This window comes from Helianthus annuus, chromosome 11 (assembly GCF_002127325.2).
Source record: "Helianthus annuus cultivar XRQ/B chromosome 11, HanXRQr2.0-SUNRISE, whole genome shotgun sequence".
Classification (NCBI taxonomy): domain Eukaryota; kingdom Viridiplantae; phylum Streptophyta; class Magnoliopsida; order Asterales; family Asteraceae; genus Helianthus; species Helianthus annuus.
In genome coordinates this window covers 147344110-147368046 of record NC_035443.2, presented here as the reverse complement: position 1 = coordinate 147368046, position 23937 = coordinate 147344110, and the positions used below count along the sequence as shown (strand labels likewise).

General features: G+C 39.1%; 1 protein-coding gene and 1 long non-coding RNA gene across 2 annotated transcripts; both read left to right on the top strand.

The window, feature by feature from the left end:
* Window positions 1-19113: 19113 nt before the first annotated feature.
* On the top strand, window positions 19114-20591 carry LOC110887194. Its single transcript, XR_002563133.1, has 3 exons — window positions 19114-19195; window positions 19700-19765; window positions 20399-20591. It is a non-coding gene; the product is annotated as an uncharacterized LOC110887194 (long non-coding RNA).
* Window positions 20592-20960: 369 nt separating this feature from the next.
* On the top strand, window positions 20961-22188 carry LOC118484165. Its single transcript, XM_035980126.1, has 2 exons — window positions 20961-22083; window positions 22160-22188. Exons 1-2 carry the CDS (start codon window positions 20961-20963, stop codon window positions 22186-22188), a joined length of 1152 nt encoding a protein of 383 aa, XP_035836019.1.
* The last annotated feature ends 1749 nt before the right edge of the window (window positions 22189-23937 follow it).

Here is a 23937-nt window from a genome sequence, read left to right as displayed (position 1 = left end):
GAATTCGATGAATGAACCGCTAGTTATGATGTGTGTTAGGAACTAGCGCTATAGAGTGAAAGCGACACTAATAAGAGCTCTGGATAAGATTCCGACTTTTTATGTTATGGTGAATGAAATTTACTAAATTTAAGAAGGTAGGGACAATGCATACAATTATGTTTACTTTGCTAGAAACTAGCATTATACAATGAAGATGATACTAATAAGAACTTCGAGTCGGGCTCTTGGAGTTAGAAGGTCATCACCGAGACGGGCTCGTGATCAAGTTGGTACGGCGGGAAGAAAATATAGTTAATGTTAAGTGGAAATGAACAAGGTTTCGGAGAGGAAACCTCCTTTAAGAGGGGTAGACTTGTAACGCCCCAAAACTCAAATTGTTTAATTCGCTAATACGTATCGTCATCAGAATCAGTGGCAAAGCGTCGTAATCCAACCGCCTGCAAAGCGGAAGACGTCACAGACTCAAAGGAATCTGGGACAGAGCGTAAACTAGAGCTAGAGGAAATCTCAATAACAGGGATCTCTAAAAGTGGGATAGCAACAACGTCCTCGTCTAGCTCTCCATCACCATGGGCATCATCAGGAGGACCATCAAACCAATCAATGTCAACATCAATCAAATCATCAAAAGGCAAATCCTTGAGAGGAATGGCCACTATAAGATCGGGAGCGAGGATCGGTGTCACGACATGCTCACCATCGGGATCCTCGATGATAAGATGGTCATGAACTGGAATGGGAGCAACAAAAGGATCCTCGTCTGGAATGCCATCAGCAAGTGGTAAGTCATCTCCATGGTCAGGCAACGCGGACGGCTGAAAGTCGTCGTCGTCAGACATCATCTCCGGGTCACTCTCTGAATATGAGGTGAAGACCTCCGGCTCTGGCATAACCTTGTCGTCGAAGACTACTGCCATGGGGTCATGGTCGTCGGGCAATCCGCTATCAGGTGAAGACATAGTGTCTGTAATAGAACAATCACAATATATGCACGTATATCAACTACCAACATTAAGTATGCAGGCAAAGTCAATGCATCATAAAATTATGTAATCAAAGACAATGAACTCATGTAATCGGGTATCCTTATCAGTCCTCACAAATCCTTTCTATCCTTCCTAGTCTCCCAGAATAGACCATCCAGTCTCCCAGACTAAACTACCTAGTCTCCCAGACTAACTACCCAGTCTCTCAGACTGAACTACCCAGTCTCCAAGACTATACCACCCAGTCTCTCAGACTGAACCACCCAGTCTCTCAGACTGAACCACCCAGTCTCTCAGACTGAACCACAAACATAAACCTTGAAATGTGTTTCGTGTCTTTCTTTTGTAAAAATTATTTGTTTCCCTGGATCTGGGCGTTTCGTGTATACAAAGAAAACATGTTGTAAAAATATTTTCGTGAGAGCCCTAATGATTGTAGTCTAGACTCGAGAAGGAATCTTAGTTCGCTACAATCGAGGCTCTGATACCAAACTGTCACACCCTGACTTTTGCGGAAGCGTGATTTGGTGTGACTTGCTTAATATCATTGCATTCAACCATAACAAACAACTATATGATAAATCCAAGATGTTCATCCATTGATTAAGTTTCAAAACATTACAACAACTTTGTGTTTAAACCCCAAAAACACAGACTTCGTATTCAGAATACAACACCAACAGGTTTTAAGTTCCATAAGGACTTTTCAAAAGACACTAATGAAAACTAGGCTTTGAAACATGTATCCTATCCAGGATGGGATACACACTCTAAACCATTCGACACCGGATGACATCTTTTATTTCAGACAACACTTGAAGCTTCAACGCCCGCCAGATCCATACTAAATTTCCTGAAATACATGTAGTTTGAAAACATCAACAAAGGTTGAGCGAGTTCATGTAAATGTTTGTGAATAAACCTTTGAAACATTTGTAAGTATGTTTGTATGTACTTGAAATCCCGGTATGAAAGCAACAAGGAAACAGATCAATTAATGTGTAGCTAATACATTAATATACGTGACATGATGCAGGAAGACTCAAACCTAGCAGACCTCGCCTCCGGCAATAAGACATAGTCACCGCATGGTCCACTCGACGGACTCATGGGTGGGGCTCGCTACACCCAAATAGATCTATCACTCATGTCCCTCGGTCCTACAACGAGGATTAATGGTCTTAGGAGTGCGCCTACCCATCCACATGATCTACTATACTTTCCAAAGCTAACCATACCTATTGTAATTATTTGTAATCATTTTGTAACATGTACTTCACCCCCGAAGTTATAAAACAAAACAGTTTAAAGAAAAAGGGGGACATGAACTCACTGGTTTGCGTTCTTCGAATCCGCCTGTAACTCAAAGTTTCCTCTGGTGTACACGACTACCTACAACGCACTATGGTCCAGACGAGCGGGTCGTGCCTTGACTTAGTATTAATTAGTGCCTTTGAGTTATGTTTCCAAGTGTCTTCATCATTATTCCAAGTTATATAATTATTTGTTAAAATAATAAATATTTTAACTTAAATTATATTTATTAAATTTCTGGAATAATAGTTAAAACAATATATATTTTAACTTGGTACTTTTCACGTATTTATACATGTATTTCCTTCCCAAGGATGGGTGTACTTGTATTTGTATTCTTATGCTTGTATATTTTTGCCATGTATTGGGTCGTATTCCGGTGTGTATTTATACGTATGAGAATACGTATTTTTATTGTATTCATTAAGTATTCTTATACTTAATTTCATATTAATTTTCCGGAATATTATCTTAAATAAAGATTCAATATTTCCAAAATATATATTTTAAGGGATATGACTTAGAAAAATTGAAAAATTATTTATAATTTTCTTTGGCAAAAACATTTGTATTCTCTTATAAGTTCCAAAAATAATAAATTTTCAAGTCAACTTAGAAAATATATATGTATATGCTCATTTTTCTCCAAAAATGACATACTTCATATTTATTTAAGAAAATATATCTTTCACCTTAAAAATATTGTATTTCGTGCTTATGTAAGAAAATATATATTTCTTAAAAATAATATATCTTCTAAAATTTTCAAGAAAAAATTATATTCATTCTTGCCAAAAGTAATATTTTTCCTTTGTCAAAAATATGACATATTCTTGTAGTAATTGTAAAAATCATATTTTCATTTCCTTGGTGTCCAAAATATTATTTTCCAAAATATGCATATGAATATTATTTTCGGAATATTTTGTGAGTTATATTCCTTGGTTCGGTTTCATCAATATTTTGTGTATAACTTGTATCTTCGTATCCTTGGAATTTTGGTAATATTTTGGATTGTAATTCTTGGTATTTTGATGTGTTATATTATTCCAAATCCTAAAATAATATAACTAATACACAAAATATACAAATAATCACACACATGGTGTCTTCTAAATATATATTTCCTAAATACATATTTAGTCACTTTTATTTATAAAAACCAACCTCCAATATTTGTATTTTTTTTGTAACCAAAAATTATGGCAAAGTTTATGTAACAATTTATTGTTGAAAATACACTTGTAAGTGCATGTTTATAAATATTTTTCTAAGTGTTTAGATTTTTAGAAAATTTTGCCATAGTTTCCCCTAAAAATGGAGGTTTCCATTCTTTCAAGCATATCATTTTCTTTTATAAAAATCATCACAATCAATCCACAATCAACAATAAACAACCTTTACTTACCAATTTGCAAAAACAAGTAATAATCTACCACTTCATGAATTTGAATATTTGTAAAAATTTGTAGGAACTTACTAGTGTTATTAGTAAGCCTTGTTATCCTTTAAAGTGTGATTAGTTCTTTAAAAACTTCATTTTTAAAGAATATAGATGTTTACAACTTCAAATCATGCTTTCTAAAAATACTTCTTTATGCATTCTTCTTGTTATACAAGTGTTTCAACACTTGTTTAACCACTAAAGATAAGATTTGTTTATGTAATAACCAGCATCTAGCAAGACTTATATTTTTAACTTGGTTTCTTTAGAAATCATCCATAAATATTTAGATCTACAAGTGTTACTACTCACTTTGATCATTATTTTCCAAGAAAACCATTTATTCATTCAAGTTCATGATTCATGTGTGGATGATCCATCATCCTACCGTATTTCTACTTTCTCATCTTGCTAGATTATGTTTTTTTAATCATGATCTAGCAAGATCATATGATGATCTACATCACATATATGAACAAACAACAATCAACAAGCAAATCATCACTTAAACAACTTAGTTTCATCATTAAACATGCTTATGTTCATGTTTACTTCTTATGTATCTTAGTGTTCTTCAAAGTTATGAGTATGATTCTTCTTTTAACCACTTAAAATAGAAGTAAACTAGCAAGATCAAGACTCTTACCGTTAGCATAAGGCTAGGGATGATCAAGTGTAGAAAACAAGTGGATAAAAGCAAATGAAAGAGGTTCTTGAACTTTCGTAAGCTCCTAGCTCCCTAAACAAGCTTCTTACACCTTTGTATCACCTTAGAAAGGTTGGAAGTGATTGAAAAATGCTGGTGTTGTGATGATGTGTTGGAGCCGTGAGGTGAAGGGAGGAGGAAGGAGAAAGAGTGAAATTTTGTGAAGAATGAGAATGAGTAGGTTATGTTCATGTGGTCATTTATAAAACCATCATGTATTTATCTAGTTGAAGGGGTAAGGTCCCAAAAACCCTATAAAAGGCGATGGGAACCATTCCAAAACCTTACAGATCAAACCTTATACCTTGCGCGGCCGCGCACTGGTTTTACAAACGGAGATCTAAAAAGCAGTCAAGCTGTTAACATTTTCGCGCCCAAAAGGAATCACAAACCTTTGCGCTTTCTCCCATAAATAAAGGATGAAAATCCTGAGATAAATACTTCCGCCTTTATATCCAGACTTGGATATTATTTACTCAGACTTGAGAATTATTCATCCACCTGTCTCCACACGATAAAGGTGACACACCAGATTACAGCAGTAATCTTCTAGAAGGGATACAATCGTGCACCACCAAGACGGTTACAACCGAATGGACACGTGTCACCATCTCATACGTCCCTAGGGTCACAACGGAAGTATGCAAATGGAAAGTAATCTCCATTTGATCACTTTACACGTGGCCTATCCCCAGCCTTCGATCTAAATCACGATCCGTGTGCTCTCACCTCAGATCAGAAAGCTTAACGGAAGGAAGTGTAACCGCTTACGGGGTTAGCATCTTCCGTTAACTTTTCATTAACAGGTTTTCCCGCCCAAATGACTCCCGGCTATAAATAAGAGATAAAACCCAGGTACGAAACAAGTTACACACACTTTCCAAATTCTTAATCTTCTTCTTCATACCAATACTTATTCTCACACCGGAGTCGGGTCAAGGAGAGAACCCCCTTTCTCCCCTTGACGAGGCTAACGGTGCTCTTTTTTGCAGAACTATCAGAGAAAAAGGTCAATCGGATCTGAATCAATCGAGTGGAAGCTAACCTTTTATGCGGATTCAAACCCCCTAGATATTTCGGTTCCGACCATTTATCTAGTGTTTCTTCGTTGGCGCCCACCGATTCCTCTGTTTTTTCAGTTTTCATCTCGTTTCGATTCAGTTCTTTTTTATTCTCTGTTTTCACATGGTAGAGAATTCATTATCTCACCCATCAGGTCCTCGATCTGAGTTAAAGGGTTCTACAACCCAAAATACCCAGATTAACGGAACCATGGGAAACGAAAACAACGGTCGTTCAGACAGGAAGAATTTCTCGGATCCAATCATAGAGAGATCCCCAGAATATTGGTTTAACAGATGCTGGATTGCTTTAAACACAATTGTTATGCAAATTGTCGGATCCGAGTACCCAAACACCAGATCCGGTGAAGAAATTGACACCGTAGTATTGGATCCACCAACACCTCGTCAGAGGGACATCCAATCCAGTCGTAATGTTGATGTACGTCAACAATCCAGAAATAACAGTTATCAGGAAATCAAACTGTCACGGCCCCCGACCCGGTTTGACCCGTTTCAGGAGCCGCGGGACAGAAATCCCGTGATATTTATTTATGTGATTTTAGCAGCGGAATTTTAACATCAGGATCGTTATAAAGCTAAAAACTTTTCCCGATTATTTTATTTCACAACTCGAGATAAAACCCCGATAATTTACAATAATAAGATTTTTTTGATAAATCTTTATTTCAAAACATATTTCTTTATTTTATACTGAGCCACTATCTTAAGCTTGAAATGCTCCCCGACACTTTTCCTGAATTACAGTAGATCACCTGAAACATGTTTGAAAAAGGTTTTGTCAGCGGGGAAATACTGAGTGAATCATTCAGTTTACTGAAAATGACACATTTGTTATAATTCACAGTATTAAGAGTTTTTACATATGTTTATTATCAACCAACTACCCACAGTATTTGTCACTCGACCGGATCTGTGACTGTGGTCATATCACCATTGGCTGCCCCAATGAATGACGTATATCACTTAATTTTAGGTTCGCCCACCTAATGTGATTAAAACTGTAGTAATGTGCACAATACCCCACATACTGGCTGTAATTTGGTGATTACATAAACTTAATCACTGTAATTATAATTCTGAAAAATAATTTGGAGTATTGTAAAACAGTTGATAAAAAGAGAATGACTCACATTGCAGATTTAACACGAACAGAATATGATTTAGCCTGGTTAACCTAATTTCAATAATAATGCACACAAAACTGGGTTAGTGATCAATACAGCAGTCACGATAACTCACGAAATCAAATTCTCACAATGAACGACAAAGTGCAATACTTAAACATTCATCGATTTAACGACAAATGACAATAACCCAATGTGGGCGGCACTTAAACATTCTTTGGATATATTGATCTCGGAAAATGAATCGTAATAGCGATCGAGTAATTACCCTGTTTTGCGGCAGCGATCCGAGTGCAGTGTGTGTTTAATTATGTTGTAACTGATCTATCTCGACGTACACAAAGCGTATTAACGTCGTTTCAACTTCTAAAAGCTACTGCCAATGTCTGCTATTTATAGTGAATTTTGGGACACTCTTACGGACCGTATGGCATTTCCCCTTACGGTCCGTAAGGGGTGCAGTCTATTTATGTAGACTAGCTGAGTTCGGGACTAGCTTAGCTGATTCACTCAAAAATCGAATTTCATCTGTACAACAAAATTTTAAAGATAATTATCACTAGGGTTTAACCCCCCTTGAGTTTTAGGGGCCCTGATCCTAATTCCAATTGTTCCGAAAATTTTAGGGTTAGTGCAGAATTACTTGGGTGTCTCAATTAGGGTTTCCTTATTGACTAATTATCATTCTAATTATAAATTTTAATGAGAGTTGTTACACAAACCAAAACAGATGAACATGGTTTAAGGAGGTCCGTCACGGAGACCACATAAGCGGAGTCATGATCAACATTGGACGGAACAACAAGTTGTGTTTCCTGTTGTCCCTGGAGGCCCTCATGAAGAATGACCAGTAATCATTACTGGCATCTTCGGCCATTACCGGACAGACTATATGTTTATAGATCCAGGAAGCTCGATGGACATCATCTACGAGCAATGCTTTAAACAACTCGATCCAGAAGACAAAGCACCTTTAGAACCGGTTGATTTTCCTCTCACCGGATTTTGTAACGAAGCTGTATTCCCATTGGGACAGATAGCTTTCCCGGTGACTCTATCAGATGGTGAGCATTCATGAACAGTCACAGTAAATTTCATGGTAATGCTGGCAACATCACGACATGATGTCTTGCTCGGGAGAAGGTCACAAAGAGAATTCAGTATGATCACCTCTATTCCGCACGCTGCATGCGGATTTCCAACGGAAACTGGAGTAGCAATTCTATACTCAAGCAAGGAGGTCATGTATGTAGATGACGAACCACCGGCAAAGGTAGCCAAACCTTCGACACCCAATGAGCCAGAGAAATGGGTCCTGAACAGCGAATACCCGGAACAGACCATCCTGCTAGGACACACCATTTCACCGGCAACACGGGAACAATTAAAAGAGTTGCTAACCAACAACAAAGATATATTCGCGTGGTGCCCAGCAGACATGACGGGGGTTCCACGCGATATAGCGCAACATTGCTTGAATATCAAACCAACAGCAGAACCTGTTGCTCAGGGGAGGCGTAGCTTTAGCGAAGAAAAAGCAAAAGCCATGGACGAACAGGTAACAGAATTACTCAACGTGGGAATCTTACGCGAAGTCAAATACCATACATGGGTTGCCAACCCAGTAATGGTACAGAAACATAGTGGCGGATGGAGAATGTGCGTCGACTTCAAAGACCTGAATAAATCATGCCCAAGAGATTGTTATGCACTTCCGGAGATAGACAAAAAGGTCGACTCTCTAGCGTCATTCAGATGGAAGTGCTTTCTTGACTGCTACAAAGGCTATCATCAGGTCCAGATGAAGGAAGAATACGAAGAGAAAACTGCATTTCGCACAGACAAGGGCATCTTCTGTTACACTAAAATGCCCTTTGGCTTGCGCAACGCAGGCGCAACCTACCAACGCCTGATGGACAAAGTTTTTAAAGGCGACATTGGCAAGACAGTCGAGGTATACATGGATGACCTCGTCATCATGAGCCATGAAGAAGACACAATGCTCAACAATATTCAGCGCACGTTCGACTCATTGCGCAATGTAAACCTGAAGTTAAATCCAACAAAATGCTCTTTCGGCATGGAGGAGGGGAAATTTTTGGGCTTTATAGTCACAAGAGATGGGTTTAAGGTCAATCCAGAAAAAGTTCAGGCCATTCAGCTAATGCCATCACCCGCAACAATAAAAGAAATGCAAAGACTCGCCGGGCGCTTAGCGGCCTTAAACATATTCTTGGCTAATCATGCGGCAAGGTCTTACCCATTCATCAGCACGCTGCGGAATTGCGCAAAGAAAACTGATTTTCAGTGGACTCCCGAAGCAGACGCAGCATTCAAACAAATGATAGAGTATTTAATTCAGTTACCAACGCTGACTGCACCAAAAGAAAAAGAACCATTGATCCTGTACCTGTCTGCGGCGGAAGTAGCAGTAGGAGCAGTATTGATGGTAGAACGAGAAAACATCCAGACCCCAATTTACTATATAAGTGAGATGCTCACCGGCCCAGAAACTCGTTACTCGATGATAGAAAAGCTAGTCTTGGCATTAGTACATGCAACACGACGCCTACGCAGGTATTTTTCAGGACATGTCATCACAGTTCTCACCAATTATCATTTGGGCCAAATTTTATCCAAACCCGATGTAGCGGGAAGGATGGCTAAATGGGCTATTGAGCTAGGGGGATATAATATCTTGTAAAGACCAAGACCGGCAATTAAAGGGCAAGTTCTGGCAGACTTTGCCACAGAAGTTCCCATCGATAAAGTTCAAGAATGCGAAGCAATCCAGAACCCTATTCCTGTTTTCGATGATAGGGTGTGGACCTTACACACAGATGGCGCTTCCAATGATGACGGAGCCGGCGCAGGCCTTCGATTAGTCAGTCCTGACGATCACGAACTTACATACGCCATACGCTTGGATTTCCGAAGTACAAATAACGAAGCCAAGTATGAAGCATTCTTGGCAGGTCTCCGCCTAGCACTTAAAATGGGAGCGAGGAACCTTGAAGCCAATGTCGACTCAAAGCTAGTGGTCGAGCAAGTTAATGGCCATTATGACGCTAAAGGAGAAACTATGGCATTATACCTTGAACAAGCGCGGCCATTAATCAGCCAATTCCAAACATTCAGGGTTAACCATATAAACAGAAGTGAAAACAAGCATGCAGACGCATTGAGCAAACTGGCCGCGACCAGCTTCAAACACTTAGCAAAAGAGGTGCGCATAGAAGTACTATCCAATCCCTCTGTTCCTCTCAAACAAGTCAACATCATAGAGATCGGCAATCCATCGTGGATGTCCCTGATCATTTTGTACCTACAACACGGGAAACTCCTGGAGGAAAAAGCAGAAGCCAGAAAAATTCAGAATAAAGTAGTAAACTACGAAATGGTAGACGGCATTCTTTACAGGAAGTCATTCATGGGACCGTTACTTAGATGCGTTGACAAGACAGACGCACAATACCTGGTCAGAGAAATCCATGAAGGCTTGTGTGGAATACATGCTGGTCCACGTATGGTAGTAGCCAAAATAATGAGCGCAGGATATTATTGGCCGGGAATGCACGTAGATGCGGTAGAGATCTTACAAAAATGCACAGCATGCCAACGCCACGCGCCGAAGACGCTCCGACCCAAAAATCCGCTAGTACCAGTCACAACTGCTTGGCCTTTTCAACAATGGGGCATCGATCTTGTTGGCCCATTCCCTGATGCACTAGGCGCAGTAAAATTCATTATCGTTGCGGTCGATTACTTCACCAAATGGGTAGAAGCCAAAGCTTTGGCCTCAACCACAGCAATGGTAATCCGCAAATTTATATGGGAACATATTATTTGCAGGTTTGGATTACCATTGCGTATCATCTCGGACAATGGCACAAACTTCGCCTCAGAAGATCTTCAAAAATGGTTCAAAGAGATGAAGATCGAGCATCATTTCGCCTCCATCGCGCATCCACAAGCGAACGGTCAAGTAGAAAGTATAAACAAGCAGATTGTCGATGGCATAAAAGCGAGACTTGGAACAGCGCGTAGGGGATGGGTCGACGAACTCCCCAGCATCCTATGGGCACACCGTACAATGCCAAAGACCAGCACGGGAGAAACCCCGTTTAGCCTGGTTTACGGCTCAGAAGCAGTAATTCCAGCCGAGGTTAGACCTTCTTGAAGAACGGCGCGAAAACGCCGCCATCACTGAAGCAAGGTACAAGTCCAAACTTGAAAAATATTATAATGCGCGCGTACGCGTATGCACTTTTGTTCCCGGGGATTTCGTCTTACGCGACAATGAAGCATCAAATGCGGAGAAGCCGGGCAAATTGGCCCCAAGGTGGGAAGGACCATATGTCATCAATGAAGTCCTGGGCAAGGGGGCATATACCCTTAAGAGAATTGACGGAACTCTGGTCCCCCGCACCTGGAACGCACAGCAACTGCGCAGGTGTTACATGTAGGACAACTCACTCGCAGGCAATATATTTCCTATTTTCATATTGTAAGCTTGGCGTTTTATTAATACGAACACTATTTTCATGATCAACTTTTTGTTACAAATTGCATTAAATTCCTTTGGTTCGCGCGAAAACAAATGGTAAACATTGTACACCTCATGAACGGTTTGGAAAAAAAAAAACAGAGAAAAGCGCAACATAAGCGCATGTTCTGGACAAACGTTCACACATGAGCACAATACCATCTGTCATTCGCTCTAACTAATCAAAGCAATTAAAAACATGCAACACATTGTAATCCAAACATACAAAGCAAACCCTAACAGGGATAACATCACATCAAAAATATGCACATCATTGAAAGTGTAACCGCAAACACTTAGGCAAGATCATGGCAATGATCTTCACAAAAAATCGTTCAGATTTACAAAAAAGGATAAAGATAGTCCTAAAAGTCAAAACACCTAACCAGCATCAGAATCATCATCAACAGACATCTGCCCGCACCGACGAGTTCTCCGACGTTGATATACCAGCCGGCACCCTCCCTTCTGGAGCAGTGGAAAGCGAGCTATTAAGCCATAAGCATCTAGCACAGTACCACCATCAACAACAACCTTGTGCTGGAGAAATTTACAGTTGGAACCAACTGCCGCCGGAGAAACAGTTTCGATCGAATCCTTTCTGGTAACACTTAAAGGCGGTGAACAAGAAAGAAGCACGAGACCTTCAGCAGCCTCATAAATCCTAAAAACATCCAACAAGCGACGAGTATAGTAAGAACGTTTCATCTTCTTTACCAGAAAAAGCTAAAAGCAAAGCATCTAAAAGCAAAGCATCTTAAATGTGCAAGAAAACTTAACCATCATGATTAATTGTCAGGAAGCATCACATCCAAACTGCGCTACAGGAACTGGAGTCATATCTCCATTAAATGACTCTGACAAACGCCGTTACACATCCCAATAAAAACAAGCAAAATCATGCAAATACCACTTTTTCTGCCAACTGACGTCATTATACGTCATAACATGATTTTCAAAGTACAATTTTTTAATATATATGAATATTCTTATCGAAGATTCCTCATTCTTCGTAACAAAAAGCATTTCCCTCTCAAAAGTCCAGTGCTCCACTTACTTGCATAAGTACAACACTAGACTGGGGGGACTTGAAGGGGTAAGGTCCCAAAAACCCTATAAAAGGCGATGGTAACCATACCAAAACCTTACAGATCAAACCTTATACCTTGCGCGGCCGCGCACAGGTTTTACAAATAGAGATCTAAAAAGCAGTCAAGCTGTCAACATTTGCGCGCCCAAAAGGAATCACAAACCTTTGCGCTTTCTCCCATAAATAAAGGATGAAAATCCTGAGATAAATACTTCCGCCTTTATATCCAGACTTGGATATTATTTACTCAGACTTGAGAATTATTCATCCACCTGTCTCCACACGATAAAGGTGACACACCAGATTACAGCAGTAATCTTCTAGAAGGGATACAATCGTGCACCACCAAGACGGTTACAACCAAATGGACACGTGTCACCATCTCATACGTCCCTAGGGTCACAACGGAAGTATGCAAATGGAAAGTAATCTCCATTTGATCACTTTACACATGGCCTATCCCCAGCCTTCGATCTAAATCACGATCCGTGTGCTCTCACCTCAGATCAGAAAGCTTAACGGAAGGAAGTGTAACCGCTTACGGGGTTAGCATCTTCCGTTAACTTTTCATTAACAGGTTTTCCTGCCCAAATGACTCCCGGCTATAAATAAGAGATAAAACCCAGGTACAAAACAAGTTACACACACTTTCCAAATTTTTAATCTTCTTCTTCTTCATACCAATACTTATTCTCACACCGGAGTCGGGTCAAGGAGAGAACCCCCTTTCTCCCCTTGACGAGGCTAACGGTGCTCTTTTTTGCAGAACTATCAGAGAAGAAGGTCAATCGGATCTGAATCAATCGAGTGGAAGCTAACCTTTTATGCGGATTCAAACCCCCTAGATATTTCGGTTCTGACCATTTATCTAGTGTTTCTTCACTAGTGTATAATGTGTTCTTAAATAAGAAACATGATCTAATTAAATAAAATCAACAATGGGGCCCACATGAATCCGCCAAATAGGTGTGGGGGGGTAGTAGACTAGGTTCCAACCAAATAGTTAGGTTATGTTTAGATTTCAAGCATATAGTTAGGGACTTGGTTACTAGATATTTTAATTGTGTGTTATGATGTTCGGGGACCATAACTAGCTTGGTAATGTTAAAACAGTGCTTCTAGTGAAAATTTGATGTTTCGGGTAGTGTCCGGTTGTTCGGTTGATTACCGGTTCGTTAAAGTAATAAACTTTGCAGTTTAGTGTGCTTTATGTTCCCTTTTGTGACAGTTTTGATTCCCGACACTTAGGAAAGTATTCAGGACCATTTAATCATATTTTTGCATGATTTTAGATTGTTTAAATGCGGATTTTTGCTGAATTCAGCACTTTGGGTGAGTTTTAGGCACTTTCCAACACTTAAAATATCACTAGGAAGGCAGTTTTGTGATCCTTACTTTCCTACACACTATACTTGTGTAATACTTGGTTTCTGGCTCATTCTGTGTCTCAATACAATGTCTGTCTATCTACTAAACTATGTCAGCATTTTTCTGATTTGCCGGATAACTGTGCTAACTATGTTTCGTGTACCATTTGAGTCAATAAAGTTCTCATGAAATAATGACATGACATTAAGCAATATATGATGCACATGTCTGTATATGGTAATAGTCAGAAAACAGTTCAAGTAATTAATTGAAATTCAGCACAGTTATTAAGCATTAATTATTGTCTAATTAATTCTACGGATGCATGCAAATTTGACAGTTGTCACACATATCGATGACACACTCTGATTTACAGAACAACCTGTTGAGGTAACAGATTGCAAGGTCCATAAAACAAGGAGAAGTCGCATTAAGCTTGTAAAAGTACGTTGGAACTTAAAGCACGGACCTGAGTACATGTGGGAACGTGAAGACCGGTTCAAAGCCAAGTACCCCCATCTGTTCAAGAAAGCTCCTGCGGGAGATAACTCAGCCTGAATTTCGGGACGAAATTCTTTTAACGGGGGGAGACTGTGACAACTGGCACAAAACCGGTAATTTCCGTACAATTTTAATTATTATTTACTATCTACAATTATGTGCTTAAATGTCAACATTGTCTGATTACATGCTATACATGTGAATTCATGCACGTTTTATACTTCAAATATTGCTTTATACATTACTTTAAGCGTTGCGTCAGAAAGACTAGTAAACTCACCGGTAAGACACGCTGTGTCAGAAATTCTGTAGAAAGCAGTCAGATAATAGAATTAGGGCCTAGGAATAGGTCCAACATCTAAAATACATTAAAACCCAAGTGTGGATACAAGGGTTAACATATAAACTTTCCGGAAGCTAAACTATGCACTAAAAAGCACCCGAAACTCACTTTAAATGCAGAATTCTTCATACATCAGCACTAATTCAGCTATAATCAGCTATTTAACACAATAATATCATGCAAAATTTATGTTTTATTGTTCAAAATAACTTACAAGTGTCGGGAATTAAAACTACCACAAAAGGTGCTTCACACTTAGTGAAACTGCGCAATTCAGCACTTTAACAAACTGTAACGAACCGAACAACCGGACAATAACCGGGACATCAAAATTTGATTAGAAGTAATGTTTTTATGATATTAAGCTATTATTGGTGCTAGAACACCTTAAAAATCATAAAAACACCTAAACACACTTAAACTAACTTAAACCCCCTCGTTTGCACTTTAAACCCTTAACTTCCAAAATATTACATTTTACCTATCACACCCCGACCGCGTTTAAACAACAAACCGCGGCGGAAACGTCGGGGAGTGTTGTAACAGAATCATTGTTTCACAACCATGGATTAAATAGTTTCGTTTTATCGAATGATTGAACTCATTGTTTTATTACAATCAGACAAATACAAACAATTGTCTCTCAAGTTTTAAAGTCGCTAAGGCACAAGTCCATCCTATGTGTAGCATGCATCAACAATCATCATGTGAAATCCATCCTATGTGTAGCATGCATCAACAATCATCATGTGAAAATAGGTACATCAGCATAAAAATGCCGGCGAGTACGTAGGTTTTGTGTGAGTATCGGATTCATGGCTTGTTTACATGTTGCAATACCTCGTTAGACTACAAAAGTTAATAGTTGAAAGCCTTGTTTGAAAAATGTTTGGTATTGCAATATGATTAACCAACTCATGACAAGTTGGTTATAATTTATAAAATCTCGTAGCCATGAATCTTAACCCAAAACATTTGTTTATGTAACCCAAATCGGAAATCGTTTTTGTAATAAAACTCGTATGGTTTATATTGTTAAGAAAACCTTGTAGTGTAACTTCGTTATGAAAACATTTGCCCAAGTGATCTAGATAACGCAACGATATGTAATGTGTTAAAAGCACTTATATATAGGAAGTACCAGCGGCGTATCCACCATGCTTTTATCACATTACACCCGCCCCGTTACCTAATCACTTACCATAATCCAATCATTTAATAGTTCAAATAGTTCACATAGATCAAACAGTTCCAATGTTTCAAATAGTTCAAATAGTTCGCATAGTTCACATAGTTCTAGTGGTTCAATAGTTCACATAGTTCTAGTGGTTCAATAGTTCAATAGTTCCAGTGGTTCAATAGTTCACGTAGTTCCAGTGGTTCAATAGTTCATATAATTGAAATTGTTGTGTTTGGTATTAACCATAGCATTTGTTTGGAAAGTTCGAAATCGTTTAGCACATATGAATCACCCCAAAACAGTTGAAAACGGTAAAAGAGGGGAACTATGTACTCACATTGAATTGCTAGGTATCCTCGATTAAAGTAAACTAACAAGCTCGGGCAATCACGGAATCAAGTGGCACCTAGTATCGGATCACTAAGATAATAATTCAATACCTAAATCGAAAGATCGGGTAGAATGAGGTCTTGTAAAACAAATGAGTCTTGGAACTTATGTGATACGGTTTAACAAAGCCTACATTCTAAATCAGAACCTATCCTAAGTGCTTACGACCCGTTACGACCCATTAAGGTAGCTTACGCTACTTTAACGCGTCGTTCACGCGAATGCGCGTTCGAGATGCCTAACTAGTCCTATGACAAGTATTATATGCCCTAACATGTTTAAATATGTTGCATAATCAGTTAAGTGACAAAAGTTCAAGTTACATATGCTTAAAATCCAATTATGCATGAAAAGGGCATTTTGGTCATTTTCCTAAGGCATATAAACTACCTATCATACAACTAATTAAACTAAGTGACCATAAGGCATAACCTCATAAGGTTATACCCTATACAACTATGGTCACAAATATGCTTGGTCAGATCCTAACGATCGACCAAACGGGTCGAGTTCGAAAGTCTAAGTTGTTGTAAAGACCGCTTGACTTTATGACCCTATACAAGCACTAGACTAAAAGTGACGAGTTAAACATGTTAAAACATGTTTAACTAAGTTAGAAAACAGGTTTGATATCAAAACAAAGAGTTTTGATACCCAAGAATAGTTTGGTTGCAAAATACGCATGAATACGCATTTTGACCGAAACTTGACTCGTCACTACACCTAATCAACGTGGTAATCAGTAGGTATGGTCACAAGGGACTATGACCATCGTGATTACGCTCACGTTGCGAAGTTCAAACGAGCTTCGTGTTGACCAACGACTGGTCAAAGCAGAAAGTCAAACACTGTTTGACTTTCATGCTTAAAAGCATAAAAAGCATGAAAGAATACTCACAAAAGGTCCAAGCAAGGAAGTTTTGATCTAAAATACTCAGGTATGAAGCTAAGGCTTCAACTTAGAGCAAATTAGAGCAAAGTGTGAGCTGAGATGAATGAAAAGCTTCGGTTTATATAGATTTCAAAGAACCGTTAGGATCGTTTCTTGATAATTAAGCTTCAATCTAGGCCTTACACTTGGGGACATGGTTTTGCAATACAAGGGGAATTCAAATACCAGTCCATAGAGTGCAAAAACAAGGATTTAAAACCATCAAAACCAGCTCAAGAGACCAGATTCAATGTTTCTGCAAATCTGCTATGCTGGTAAAGCTTACGGACCGTAAGCAAGTCCCCATACGGTCCGTATGGGACCTGCAGGTCAGGTACTTTCACATTTTGGCAGTTTTAGTCCCTGAGCATGTTTTTTCACGTTTTGGCACTTCTAACACCCGTCAAGCCCATTTTCAAGCTCTACAAGGATGTTAAAGTATAGGGAACATGAAATATGCTCAAAAACACCTCGGAAGTCGGTTTGTTTGTTCGTACGGTTGTGGATTTTGGTTAATTACGATGGAAATCGTAACGAACGCGTGTACGGTCCAAATTGCGCGACGAATGAAGTTTTTGCATTCCAATCACTAAAATATAATATTTTAATGATTACAAAAATTTTTGGATGTCCGGATATATTCAGAACGTAAGATATGCACGAAAATGCAAACTTATGCACTTTTTGACGCTTTTAGTCCCTGTTTGATCAAAAAGTTTATTTTCGCATACCGAACCCCTCAAAGCCTATTTCTAAGCTATGTAAAGGATATTTAAGGTATTTTTAACTTATGATCAAGTTCCGGAATGTTCGTTACCACACAAATCGGCATAGTTTCGCAGTTTGACATAAATAGTCCTTGCGATCGAATAAACTTGTTTTCGACACACCAAACCATCTAAGACTTATTTCTAAGTTATGTAAGGGTTATTTAAGGTATGTTAAGCCTATTTCACTATACCAGAGTGTTTTTCACGTTAAACTGATTACGTTTACGCATCAATTTGCGTATAACTTTCCAGAAAGCGATTTAAAGCTCGAAATTGAACAAGAATTGATATGTGCAAATGATACGCATATTTATAAAAATCCCAAGTATGAAACACAATATTTCATTGGTTTGGTATTTGTTTGATAGTCGTAGTGACACAGGTGTCACAGTCTCCCCTACTTTAAGAAATTTCGTCCCGAAATTTATTCGTAGGAGTATGTCTATGACGTTGTGTTAAATAATTGTCTTACATGGAATCTAGGGTGTCATATATTTGCGTAGAGTAACCCATCAAAGATATGCAAGGCATAATCTTGTCATTTCCCAATGGATATACTTTGAATCGAAAATGAATGGATGATTCATTTTCTCCAATGGATTCTTCGTCAGATGTGGAAATGAAAGATTATTTGAATAAGATATTCATTTCCCTGGTGGATATTTATTCAGAAGCGAAAATGAATGGATGATTGATTTTCCTCAATGGGTACTTCGTCAGAAGTGGGAATGAAGGATTATTTGAACAAAATATTCATTTCCCCGATGGATATTTCTTCAGAAGCGAAAATGAATGGATGATTCATTTTCCTCAATGGGTACTTCGTCATAAGTGGAAATGAATGATTATTGAATAAGATATTCATTTCCTCCGATGGATATTTCTTTAGAAGTGAAAATAAATGGATGATTCATTTTCCTCAATGGGTACTTCGTCGGAAGTGGAAATGAAGGGGTCGATACAGGATTATTCATTCCCCAATGGGTTTTTCTTCAGAAGCGGAAATGAATGGATAATTCATTTTCCTCAATGGATACTTGTAACACCCCGAAAATATTAATGTTATATTTTAAACTAAATATCAGTAATAAGTTAAGATAAAAGACTAGGAAAAGATAACCTAGTTAGTTGGTATCTTAACACAATAAGACAAGTATGATTAAAATGCCCTAGATATAGTTTATGTAAAATTGAGGGGACCAAACTTGTCAAAATCTGAAACTTAAGTAATATTAGTGGAACAATACACCAAACACACACACAAAATCAGTGTGTGCGTGAAGGGGGACGACCAGGAGAAAGGAAGAACACCCAAACCCTTATATCATCTAACTTGATCAATTGAAGGGTAAATTGGGTATGTAACCACTGCATGAATCAAAAATCTTGATCACCAACACTTGTCTAACACTAGGTAAGTTAAAATTTCAGTTTTGGTGATATTTGATTTTTGTGTATAGTTTGATTAGTAGAGATATTTGAATGAATGAGTAAAGTTATGATTCTAGGACATGTGATTAGAGTGTAGGATCATAAACTAAACTGAAATCAGGAGAATTGATGGATAAATTTTGTGTTAAAAATTGTTTTGTGTCATGTATTGAAGTGGGTTTTCACCTAGAATGAAAAGCCCCAAAATTTGTGTATGAATTATGTGAATGATGATGTTTCAAACAAGTTACAATCAGAAATTTAATGTAAAAATGATATAGTAAACATTCTACTTGTTAATTAGGGGTTTTGTGGTTACAAAACTTCAATGACAAGAATAACATGACTAATTGTAAAGTATGCACACAAGATGCTTGATAAAATGCCTAAAAGAAGTTGATAGACACAAATTGTGGTGTTTGGCTAAGTTAACAAGCTTAAGTCATGAGCCGAAAGGTTCTAATGATAATTGGCTTGTGTATTTTAGGCAACACGAGTGAGGCGTCGGGAAGTCAAGCCGGTGCGGACACTCGCTTAAAAGGGAAGCTTTGAGGTACGTGGCTAACGCTTCGACAATATTGATAATTTAGTTTTCGTTGTTAATGTTTGCTAGTTAAGAACAATATAGGGTTGTAATGGTTTGGTTGCTTGAATGAGGGACTTCATGATGGCAAGCCAAACGGGTTATCAATGGTGGGTATAAACCGGGTAACGGGAGTACCTTATTTGTAGACCATAAACCCGGGTGTCGGGTAATGGGAAGAATAGTATTAAACACGCAAACCGGTAATGGGAGCGTGGGTGTTGAAACAAGGGACCCAAAACGGGTCATACTTGTTGCAGAGAAGTGTCCCGTATTGCGCTTTAATGTCTTAAAAGTGCAAAAATTGGAATAAACGGGTCAAAACAGCAAAACAGGAAAATATGCAGAAGCTACCGTAAGTTACGGTAGCTACCGTAACTTACGGTAGAGGATGATCTGTTACGGTGGTTCTTTACTGATTTACGGCAGGCCATAGTTGCCCAGTGGTCACCGTAACTTACGGTGTCCACCGTAAGTTACGGTGGAGCCCAGCCAATTTTGTTAAACTTTGTTTATTTTCATAGATTGAATCAGTTTTAAGCGTACTTTCGATTATGCGTAATTTCTAAGGATTCTCACACTAAAATTTGTTAAATTTTCCAGCTTCAAGTATGTCAAGCGAGCGGATGATGATCAATTCAAGGCTCACGAACCGAACACATTCGAGAATTTGTTCCGCAACTTTTGTCTTAGTTATTCATTAGTGAAACCTTGTAATAGAAGGAATACTTATGTATCCTATTATTGTTTTTGGAAGGTTGATAAACTAGTATGTACTAAGTTAGGATTAATATTAATGTTTTGTTTTAAACTGATCATGAACATTCTTATCTAGTTGGTAAGAATCAGTATAATTAAAATTAGAGTGTTACAAGTTGGTATTCAGAGCTAAGGTTAAGGAGAATTGTGTTCGGTTCAAGGCTTGATCAACATCCGGTAAGAATTTATTTAAAGCAAATTTAATTTAAAAAGATTAAAAAGGATAATAACTTATTGTGTATGGGAGGAGTATAGTAATATACTCGAACCCGGGAAGTACACTTAGCATAAACGGTAAGGCAAAGTTATATACTTGGCCGAATAACGAGTAAGAAGTCTCATGTAAAGGCATGAGAGTGATGGAACAAAATTATTTATCGAATCATTTTAATATTTCAGTAAAAAGATGTCGGGAGGTGCTAGTGACAATGTCCTATCCCTCACTACCGACGAGTTGAAAGAGAAGATTGCCGAGGAAGTCGGAAGGGCCATTGAAGTTAGCCTACCAAGATTTGTGGAAAGGATGCAAAACACCTTACTTTCGACTATGGAGGAAAAGATTGGTGAATTAAGAGAAGACCTTACCAATGATAGAGGCAAGGCTAAAGAAAAGAAAGGTTGTTCTTACAACAAGTTTATGGCGTGTAAACCCCTGATCTTCAATGGAGAGGTAGATCCAATTGCTTGTCAAAGGTGGATAAGTGATATTGAGGGTGTTTTCGAACGAACGCATTGTGACGAAAGTGATTTCGTGGCTTATAGAACTGGCCAACTTAGAGGCCAAGCCAAGGATTGGTGGGACAACCTCAGAAACGAAAGGGGTGTTAAAGTAATAAGGGCAATGACTTGGGAAGATTTCAAAACACCATTCCTCAAACATCATAGCCCCAAGGCAGTGATAAATAAGATAAAGGAGGAATTCATGCAGTTAAGGCAAAAGGGTGAAACCTTTGATAAAATTACGGGAATGTTCATGGATAAGCTCAAGTTTTGTGATGACTTGGTCAAAACTGAAGAACAGAAAATCTATTACTATCACACCATGCTTAGGGCTGAATATAGGGAGTTCATGACTCCCTCACATTATGAAAGCCTCGCTGACATAATCAATGTGGCACGGGAACGCAAGATTGAACTAAAAAGGCAAGTTGAAAGAGGTGAGAGAAGGGCCTTGGATGAAAACCCGAGTCCCGCAAAGAAGCCAAAGGTAGCTGAATCTTCGAAGAAAGGAAGTGCAAAAGGAGGTTCTCCGAGTTGCAAAACATGTGGACGCACTCATAAGGGTGAATGCTACTTCAAGAACAAACCTTGCGTGGCATGTGGCAAGATAGGGCATGGGGTTGCAAATTGCCCAGACAAAGTAACGGTGTGCTATAAATGTTACCAACCGGGTCATAAAAAGTCAGAATATCCGGAATTGATGGGAAAGAAAGAGAGTGCCGACTCTAGGGATGAAACCCCAAAAGCTAAGGCAAGGTCGTTCCAAATCACTGCTGCTGAAGCAAAAATGGAACCCGACGTGGTTACAAGTATATTTACTGTAAATTCGATCCTTGCACGTGTTTTATTTGATACGGGTGCGAATAAGTCTTTTGTTTCACATAGATTCATTCAAAACTCCTTGTTTACATTAATGAAATTACCTATGCCAATGGAAGTAGAAGTAGGTAATAACAAAAGTTTTATTGTTTGTGGTGTATGTCGGGAATGCAAATTGAATATCGATGGCGAGGAATACTCCATTGATTTAATACCCATGTCCATGGGTGAATTTCAAGTGGTCGTCGGAATGGATTGGCTATCCCGCTACCATGCTAAGGTGATATGCTTACGTAAGGAGATACACCTAACGTCTCCGAGCGGAAGGCGTGTCATCATCTATGGGGAGAAGGCTTGTAATCCCATGATATGCTCGATGGTAGATGCCCGCAAGTTTATACTACACGGGTGTAAGGCATATTTAACTTACGTACGTGACGTGGAAAAAGAAACGCCAAGGATTGAAGACGTACATGTGGTGCGTGAATTCGAAGATGTCTTTCCCGAGGATCTTCCGGGAATGCCACCAGAGCGCGAAATAGAGTTCGGGATTGAACTAACTCCGGGTGCTAAACCAGTTGCTAAGGCACCTTATAGATTGGCACCATCAGAACTGCAAGAATTAATGTCTCAGTTACAAGATTTACTTGAAAAGGGATTCATCCGGCCTAGCGTGTCTCCTTGGGGAGCCCCAGTGCTATTTGTAAATAAGAAGGACGGGAGCATGCGGATGTGTATTGATTACCGGGAGTTAAACAAACTCACGGTAAAGAATCGATACCCACTCCCGAGAATCGACGACTTATTCGATCAATTACAAGGCGCTAGTTGGTTTTCAAAAATCGATTTGAGATCGGGTTACCACCAATTAAGGGTAAAGGAAAATGATGTACCAAAAACGGCATTCCGAACACGATACGGACATTTCGAATTTCTCGTGATGTCTTTCGGATTAACGAATGCGCCCGCGGCTTTCATGGACCTCATGAACCGGGTTTGCAAGCCGATGCTTGATAGATCGGTGATTGTCTTTATAGACGACATCCTCGTTTATTCAAGAAACGAGGCGGAGCACGCTAACCATTTACGAGAAGTATTGGAGGTATTAAGGCGGGAAAGATTATATGCTAAATTCTCAAAATGCGCCTTCTGGTTACGAGAGGTGCAATTCTTAGGGCACGTCATAAGTGCCGAGGGAATATTGGTGGACACGTCAAAGGTGGAAGCGGTGTCAAAATGGAGCCCTCCAAAGAATCCATCCGAAATTAGAAGTTTCTTGGGGTTGGCAGGTTACTATCGGAGATTCATTCAGGATTTCTCCAAAATCACAGCGCCATTGACAAAATTGACCCGCAAGAATGAGAAGTTCATCTGGGGAAGCGATCAAGGAAAGGCATTTCAGACATTAAAAGAAAAGTTAACCTGTGCACCGGTGTTGACTTTACCGGATGGTACGGAGGATATGGTAGTGTATTCGGATGCATCACACCTAGGCCTTGGGTGCGTGCTAATGCAAAGGGGAAGGGTGATCGCATATGCCTCTAGGCAACTTAAGCCGCATGAAACAAAGTACCCAACTCATGATCTTGAGTTGGCGGTCGTGGTCTTTGCCTTGAAAATCTGGAGGCATTACTTGTATGTTGTGAAAAGTACTATTTTCACTGACCATAAGAGTTTGAAGTACTTCTTCGATCAAATGGAGTTAAACATGAGGCAGAGACGTTGGTTAGAAGTGGTGAAAGACTACGACTGCGAGATCCACTACCACCCCGGAAAGGCTAATGTGGTGGTGGATGCCCTTAGCCGAAAGGATGAATGCGCTCCAATTCGAGTGCGGTCTATGC

Coding starts and splice junctions, on each gene's coding strand:
- LOC118484165 (XM_035980126.1), top strand. CDS start 20,961: ATGTCGGGAGGTGCTAGTGACAATGTCCTATCCCTCACTACCGACGAG. Junction 22,084..22,159: donor GGAACCCGACGTGGTTACAA/GTATATTTACTG, acceptor TGTTTCACATAG/ATTCATTCAAAACTCCTTGT.